The sequence below is a fragment of the Nelumbo nucifera genome, chromosome 6, assembly GCF_055504915.1.
Source record: "Nelumbo nucifera cultivar China Antique chromosome 6, China Antique-T2T, whole genome shotgun sequence".
Classification (NCBI taxonomy): domain Eukaryota; kingdom Viridiplantae; phylum Streptophyta; class Magnoliopsida; order Proteales; family Nelumbonaceae; genus Nelumbo; species Nelumbo nucifera.
The window spans coordinates 37,839,009-37,847,828 of record NC_142654.1 but is presented as its reverse complement, the minus strand read 5'-3'; the positions used below and the strand labels follow the sequence as shown (position 1 = coordinate 37,847,828).

General features: G+C 35.9%; 1 protein-coding gene across 1 annotated transcript; it reads right to left on the bottom strand.

Moving 5' to 3' along the window:
• Positions 1–424: 424 nt before the first annotated feature.
• LOC104608712 (putative LRR receptor-like serine/threonine-protein kinase At1g63430) lies at positions 425–8,138 on the bottom strand. The gene is made up of 13 exons (XM_010274768.2): positions 7,702–8,138; positions 7,269–7,407; positions 6,936–7,007; positions 6,689–6,832; positions 6,444–6,593; positions 5,545–5,655; positions 5,404–5,468; positions 4,740–4,946; positions 4,426–4,631; positions 4,129–4,261; positions 3,875–4,032; positions 1,407–1,622; positions 425–915 (listed from the first exon to the last, which is right to left on the bottom strand). The coding sequence occupies exons 1-13, from the start codon at positions 7,784–7,786 to the stop codon at positions 670–672; spliced, it is 1,932 nt and encodes a 643-aa protein (XP_010273070.1). The 5' UTR covers positions 7,787–8,138; the 3' UTR covers positions 425–669.
• Positions 8,139–8,820: the final 682 nt, after the last annotated feature.

The following is an 8,820-nucleotide window of genomic DNA, read 5'->3' as shown; positions in this document are numbered from 1 at the left end:
TGACGAGGGATTCCTATATTCCGAAAAAAGAGAAACCATTGGACTTATGGGCTTTAAAAGGCTAGAACCCCAAGTTCCATACCTACCAATAATGAAATAAAACCGATCAGGAGCCAATGAACCGAGGAGACGTCACAACTCACAACCACTGACAGAGGGTATGTAATTACATTTTTAGGTAAAAAAGGATACACGTTTGAACCGTCTCTTTAGAACTGCTTGACCACGGATCATGGTTTTCAAAATCAGACCTGACCAGTTCGTTGTCCGGATCGGTTTTAAAATATCCGTCACGGATCACCCATTATCCCCATATTTTTCATAAATATTCTTTGACTAATCGAAGCGCTGAGGATTTGAGGGGTACAATTTGGTTGATAGCAATGGGAATCATCTATCTAGATAAAGAACAAAAAGAAGATGCTTAACATAACAAATCCTTCCTTTGGTAATTTCAAAACTTTTCTGATCAGTCGATATAATACAAAGATAATTGCTTTTGCCATGAATGAAGCTCTAAATTTTCTTCATCATGCAAACATTTCCATGGAGTAGAGAACAAAAATTAAAACCTAGACAAAAGAAAAGAAAAGAGGAAAAATTAAAATGGGTAAAGAAAACAGTATTACAAGTATATTCCAGATTTACAGTATGTTAGCCTCGATGCAATTATGAGGATATCACAAGCTCAGCCCATGCCAAAGGAGATTCCTTCAGATTGGCAGATACTGATACATCAATCCTGTTCTCCAGTATAGGGCACAACTCCTCCATGGATGGCCTTTTGTTGGGATCTGACTGAATACAGAGGCTAGCAACCTCACATACAGCTTTTAGATCATCGTATCTAAAATGTCTCAATTCAGGATCCACAAGGTAGGATATTACTTCTGGCAGCTCTAGATACTCCTTAGCCTGCAGAAGAGAGAAATATAACTTATAAAAAGTAAATAGCATGCTTACTACAATTGCTTGAGATGACATATAATCAAGTAGAACTTATCCAAGTTGACTGAGCTGTTTTAAAAGTACAATTAGGCATGTCAAATCTAGTCATACGAATATAGTGAATTCTTAGTGATTGTAATATTAAATCAAATAGACATTCAAGTCTCCTCAAGTCAAGTTTCACGTAGATCAAGCTGCTTTTTCCTCAGCCCTGTATAGATAATAGCCTAATACACATCTCAGAAAATGTTCAGTGAGAGAATGATGGTATCCACAATTGTTTCATGAAGATGGGAAGCATTATGGACCTCCTACTAGTAAGTAGATATTTTGTAAGACAATGAAGTAATGTATACACCAAGTAAGCAGAAAGGAAAGAACCAACAGTATTGATCAACAACAATTAGATGGAAAAAGATGGGTACCTACAAATACACAAATCCTGAATAGTTTCTTACCCAATCTACCAAGCACCCTCTGTCTTTGCAGTATGGAGGTCTCCCACTGATTATTTCTAGTAAGAGTACTCCAAAAGCAAATATGTTGCCTTGGACATCGAGATGTCGTTTATCTAGAGAATCTGGAAGACTACATAAAGAACCTACATTGCTCAAGGAACCTGAGTTCTTTTCTGATCTTTCAAGTACTGCCTTCCAGCTTTCAAAATCAACCAGCTGCAGGTTAAATGGACAGGGAGTCATCATAAGTAGAATTTTTTATACAGAAAAATTGAATTAAATTACAAAAAGCCAACTCTAGCTGTCAATAAATGTAAAGTGTTTCAATGCTGAAGATCTGAAAACCCATGCTATAGGTTTTCTCACTTGTAACTAGTAATGACAACCTTGGCATACATGATGCCTGAATATGAGAAATGAGGTCTGATTCCATTTCCCAAGATCCCATGGGCAGCCCATTTAATAAATTTTATCATGCATTTACCTTTAGTTTTTGAAGCTAAGTGACATTTCTCAATACTGACATCTTTCCAAGTTTAACTGAACTTCTAAAAAATATGGATTTTCTATAGCATGAATTGTTAATGCATACAAATCTTCATATTTTAAAAGTGTTAATTTTATAAAGTGCTATGCAAGTATATGCAGGATTAGGTGTTGTATTGGGTGCTTATTGTGTCTGACAGTGATACTCTATGCATGGATAGATATCCAGGTATGAAAGCTTGGCGTTGTAGTGTTCAATCCCATGTAAAGACCTGGAGACAAAGCCCTTTTCTTTCTTGTTCTCCCCTTGATATCTGTTTATTTTAATGAAATAAGTGTGGAAAAACAATTTTGCTCTAAAATATTATGCTACACTTTCATCCCTTTTACATTGAAAACCTTGCTTTCCAGTTCTACATCAAAACAAATGCATCATTAACAAAAAATAACAGAAAAGCTGACCTATAAGTCACACCTCAAACGACTGAAACCAGGTAATCTAAAAGTCAAGACTTTGGTCAAGTCAAACAAGTTTTTCAGGTTAAGGTCCTTGTTCTATTAATTGATGTTAACCAGTGCAGTTTACTTTTTCAGACTCGGTATTCCCTAGTGCTCTTTCTGCTAATAGAAATGATTGATAACTCTCAAGCACTTTGTTAAGTAATAAAGAACACTCCATTTTCTGATTTGGAAATGGACTATGTTCTAATCACATGTTGGCTACCTTCAGTACTTAAGTTAACAAAATTTAAAATTACACCTTTCTTTTTACCATCATCTATTCCTTTTTACTGGAGCCACTTATTTATTGTTTATGAACATCATATTCTATGTGCATTCGTTTAATATTTCACAATTACTGGAAATAAATTACATGCCATGTTGAAATCTAATCATTTTACTTTTATCTTCATGGAGTCACACTTCCAGATGCTAAGGAAAAATGGAAATAAGTTCATCTATTGAAATCTTGAAATGACCCCACTTCTGTCATTCCTTGGCAACTGGAAATGGTCCCATTTTAGATGGAAAACTGCTCTCAAAAGTAACGGAAAACCACAAGATATTTGTCCTGGTGTCATTCAAATATGGTGAAGAATTATCACCATTATAATGCAAACACTTGCTTGGCATGCCTTCCTGCACGACCCTATGATCACCATTTTGTCTATAGATTGTTACCTATGTTTATTAAACATGTAAAATAAAGAAACACAGAAATATATTCATCCATGTAATACTATGTACTGCAAATTATGCTCACTAGCATGCCATGTTATATGAGCATGCACACATTTTGGGCATGATAGACCAGATCCTTTTATCTAGAATGTACCCAGGTGAGCTTTACAGCCAAGTTGATTGTGAATAACTGAAAATTAGTCAATGCCAAGGACCAAATTGATCCACCTAAAGATTGCAACCTGTAAACACACACACACACACACATGAATAAGCAATATAGACATGCATATCATTTTTTCCTTCTATTTACGTATCATTTAATGTTTTGGTTTTTTGATTATCTATTCATGGATCTACTGTGCTGCTTTGTGTCATTCGCCCCAGCCTTAATTTTCCATGGTTATCTTGTTAAAGAAGAAGAAGACAGAGAGAACATCCCTACTTATGTTTTAGAATAGTTCAGTAGAGGGGACATTTTTTTGTCCCAAAAAGATGGGGAGAGTGAAAGGCATATTAGCATCAGCACAATATTTTTCTAATGCTTGGGCCATTGCCTGACATAAGGTGATTGAAATGCCTGTGCTTGCCCAGGCACCTTGGTTACATTAACTTTGGGTTCTCTATGACCAGTGCATTAGATACCTTCAATCAATGCCAGTTCCATTGTTATATAGATTAAATTCTTTCTGGTTTTAGCAAACAGTAAACACAATTGAACCCCTTGACCTAGTCTTGTCTGTGGGTTCAATTTGACTACTTCATTCACAACCATACTTTTAAAAGTGCTTCGAGCATACCTTTGGAGAGAAATCTTCTGTAAGATAGATAGAACTGGAATTTAGCTCAGATATTGAAAATGGAGGCTCAAGTTCTGTGTGCAGATATCTTAGGCCACGAGCAATGCCTATAATAATTTTCATGCGTCGAGTCCAAGACAACTGAGATTCTTCACCATCTGCATTCAAAACTCTATATTTAAGCAACAAAAAATTGCAAGTGAATAACTTCTCCATTTGTATGGGAGGTGGGGTATGGGGGAGGGCTGACTTACAATGGAGATGCTCATAGAGTGTCCCATTTGATGCATATTCAAAGACTAGCATCCTTGAAAATGGGTTGTTCTCCCTGCAATATCCCAGTAATTTTCCAGTATTCTCATGATCTAGTCTTGCTAAATCTGCCACCTGAAGCATGAGATAATTAAGGAATATGGAATCCTCTCTTTTTAAAATTCCAAAATCTAAAACTGTTAGGTGCCTCCATTGTTTTCTGGTATAGAATTCATTTGTCCTTAAAAGTTATTAGCTAGTTAAAGTTTACAAGCTAATAGTCAAAAAAGAGGAATTACCTCTCTCTGAAAATAAAGCTCAAGATACCCTGTCCAGTTTTCTTCCTTGATGCCAAGTGATATCACAGCAATCTCTGGACCACCTTTCGTGGTGCCTTTATAGACTAAGCTGTCTGGGGAGGATCCAATGATATTGCTAAAATCCTCACAGGCTACTTCGAGCTCCTGTCTGCTAAATCTCAACACATCCTTCAGCATCTCTGAATCTATGAGGCAACCAGATAACCAAAACAATTAATCAGAGTGTATACCTTGTGAAGGCACATAAGAAACATAAGACATGGATGAAACAAAAATTGCATTGACAGACTAACCTATGTATATTGCCATGCTATCCTTCCCATTTGATGTTTTCTTCCAAGGGATTATGACAGGGGATTTCCCTTTGCATCTTTTAACAGCGGTAACAATAGCAAAGAGAAAGAAGATACCCGAAAGGGTTCCTGTTACAATTTCTAGAGCTAGCAGCCAGGCAGGTCTATGATGAATAGGTTCAGGATGCCGGTGTTTTGAGTTGGTTTCTGCAAGAAAGTCATTAACAACCCTGCTTTATTTCAACAACCACATATAAAGAAAGGTCAAATGAAAGAACATGCATAAACCCAATATTTATACAACCACAGTTATGCTTCAAAAATTGAGAACTAAAAAAAAAAGATGAATCAATGGTTCAAATGAAGTAGAGGGGCGTAAAATTACATATTTAAATCTGACATGGACTTTGATAAACTGAAGTGACTGTCAGATATTTCAAAGGGCTTGGTCAAGTTGAAATTGCATTTATTAGATTTTTGTAGGAATAGGCAATACGAAGACTTTTGGTTTGTTTAGCCTGACTTGTGCTTCTCTTGGGGCTCTGTATAATATTATGCACTTGAGAGGTGTAGTCTTTACTTTGCTTTACTATGATAATCACTTGGTATCTATAGTTTCATTAAATTTGGAAGTTCAGTAGCCATACACTTGAAAGATACGCACCACATTGTGAAGCAGAACGCTGTTTAACATTTTTTTCTTGGAAGCAGTTCCCCTGAAAGCTTGTTCTGTAGAAAATTTAACAAGAGTAAGAATGCTTCCAGAACAAACAGAAATTTAATAACAAATGCTTAGATAAAATACCTTGGAAGATGATCCAGGCACCGTGGTATTCTCCCAACAAAGAAGTTGTATGAGAAATCTGCATTGTTTAGCCGATATAAACAGCAAAAGCCAGTGGACTGAGATAAAGATCTATGAAATTTAAACAGGACAATCGTGTCATTAGAATTCCATGAACAAAACATACAAAGACGTATTACCCAAAAAATAAAGAAATACAAAGAAGAAATTGATGTGCAATGAGTGGAAATTGATTTTTTAATATTTTTAGGTGCACAAACCCATGATTTCTTGTGTTTTCACATCTACTTATGTGCTTCAGATGTATGTCTTTTTGGTATGCCAGAGGAACATCTGGTCAGATGTATCATGTTTAATTAATTTGACATTTACATTCAGTAAATTGTTATAATTCCATGCCTGAATTGCAAGCAGACATGTTACAGACTTATATTTTACTTTATCCAGAACTTTAAATTTTCCTGCTTTTCTGATAGGCATCCACCATTTTGATACTAAACAGAGCAACAAATGAAGAAAATCTCCAAGTATTATGAATCTGAAACCCGAAACTCTGAATTGGGACTATCCACCAGTCAAACAAATCAGTTAAGCAAATGCAACTGATTTAAATCTAGTTGAGATGGATAGCAGATTCTCTGAGAAATCCAACAGGTTCTGCAATAATCTATGATAGACATGTTGGACCAATTCCTAGACATAGTCTTCGATGCTATAGCCTTATAAATGCAGAATAGAATACAAAGCAAGAAATTATGTAAATAAGTTAAAACGGTGAGGCAACAAGAGTCCATAAGTAAACAACAAACCATGATACTCATCAAAAGAGCATGTAGCATAAACTGAAAGCACCAAATAAATGCCTTTAATAAGACTCAAAAGGAGACTATTCTACTTACAACTCATGCATCTTAGACGTAACGTTTGAGTCACTACTTCCAGGGACAGTTCCTTTAAGTTTATTCCTATCCAACCGCACTTCCACGAGATTCCTCAAGTTTCCAAACTCAGGAGGCAAACTCCCGGTCAACCCATTAGACTGAAGGTTTCTGCAGCAGCAAAAGGAAATGGAATAAGTCAGAGTAAGTAAGGAAAAACAAACAAAGAAAGCAGCTCAATGGATCCATAATCAAATGTCATTTACATTTTTGTGAGGATGGTCAACTTTCCAATCTCCGGAGGAATTGCCCCTGATAGTTGGTTCATTCCCAAATACAAGATCTTGAGGTTTTTCAACATTCCAATTTCCTTCGGTATTGTCCCAAGGAGATTATTTTTCTGAAGAATCCTGGAAAAAGAGCAGTGTGTAAAAGTGGGTTCCAGTCCACAGTTTTCCAAAAGCAAATGTCAGAAAAGCACAATATATTGTGGTAGGTTGAAAGAAACCATACAGTTCTTCCAAGGAAGACAGATAGCCCAAGTCCGGTGAAAGAAATCCCCTTAAAGATGAATTAGAAAGGTTTCTGCAAAGCCCAGGCAAAAATAACATAGTTTTATCATCAGCCAGTTATGCTAATATGAATGTAAACACCTTCTCATTTGCAAACATGCATAGTTATTCTAAAATTTCATAACAAATTAGCTATGACTCGGAAAATTTGGTTATTTAGGCATCCCTATGGAGAATTGAGTCGGCAATTGGAAGAGATCTCAAGTCAATCTTATGGGTTTTGACGCTATAAGGTCTAATTTGGATCTAATGAAGTAGAAGATACTTTGCTTACAGCTTTATAACATGAACTCGATCCTTTGAACAGGTAATGCCTGACCAGTTGCAAGGATCTGGATCGAGGGAGTTCCAACTTGACAAAACCCGGGAAGGGTCCTCATATATAGCTTGTTTGAATGCCGTAAGAGCCGAAACTGTGTAAGTTAAAGAAAGCGAAAGAAAACATAAGAAAATTTCAGTAAAATAATTAGACCCAAAACAGGTTTCTTCTGGCAAGTAAAACAAACACAAATCAAAGCAAATAAATGCATTAAATAAAAAAAAAAAAAGCAAAATGTACATGAAAATTTTCATGGAAAAAGTTAAATAAATTCAACAGTAGTGTAGACATTATCCAGAAGAGTGTCCACCGTAGTTCATAATTGGAAAGAAGCGAGCTTAGAGTCGACAAAACTCGACATCGCAAGAAAGGAAAGAACAAAATATACCTTCATTATAAGCCAACGAACTAGAAGACGCGAAAAGAAGTCCCGAAAAAACACAAAGAAGCTGAAAAGACCCAAATGATCCCATCTTGTCCGCAATTGCCTATACTCTCTGCCTCTCAGTTTTCTTTCAAGAATACGAGGTTCTTACAGAAACCCAGAAACGGGAAAGAGCCATCAAAGCTAGAAACTATGAAAAAACCAAAAAAAAAAAAACACTAAAATGGAGATGAATTTGTCGACAAACAAAAACAATGAACCCCTGCTTCTACAACTTCCATGATATAGAAGAGGATGTGAATACTGAGCGCAAAGACCAAAGAGAGAAAAGCAGTGAAGACTAAAAGCGAGCAAGCTTGTGAGATTTTTGAAAGACAAAAGAGATAAAGAAGAAGAAGGGAGAAAGTGAGTGATGCGAGAGAGAGAGAGAAACGTGGGATGTTTTAATTTCATTGTTTTTGTTTGGTTTTAATTGGCGGTTTTGCATTTTTGATTTTATGTTTTTGTTAGTTTTTGAGTTTTGTGTGGGTCGTACCTTTTTATTTATTTATTTATTTTCATAGGTGCTAATGATTGTAATTAATTACTTACCTTAGGAGTTTCTCCTTAAATGAGAACAATTAAAATATCGCGACATTAAAACGAGAAATCATAAGTTGGAATTTGAAACTTGAAAACAAATGGAGATAACTGTCTGATGAAAAGACAGATGGGATCTGAGAATCAGGAATGCATTTGCAGAGCACCGAGGCGATACATGAATCAGATATTCAGATCCCACAGTGGCACAGAGAAGATCTGATAAAGTGATAAGAGAAAGAGTGTAATTTATCGTCAAAATATCACGAAATGATTTAAAGATCGGGGAGAGTTGGTTAGCTGTCAATTAAGAGGTCGGTGAGTTCACACCTTTCACTGCGGAATTGCACAGTAAATTATTTATTATTTACCGATTACCGTCTCTCAAATTTCAATCCCTATTTATTAATTTATTACCGGCCTGGATGGAATACGGAATTTTTTTGGCAGATAAGATGGAATATGGATTGGGTCACTTCCGTTTGTACTTTTTTTTTTTCTTCTTCTCTTAAATCCCTATTTTTTGGCAGCATTTAGGTGCCA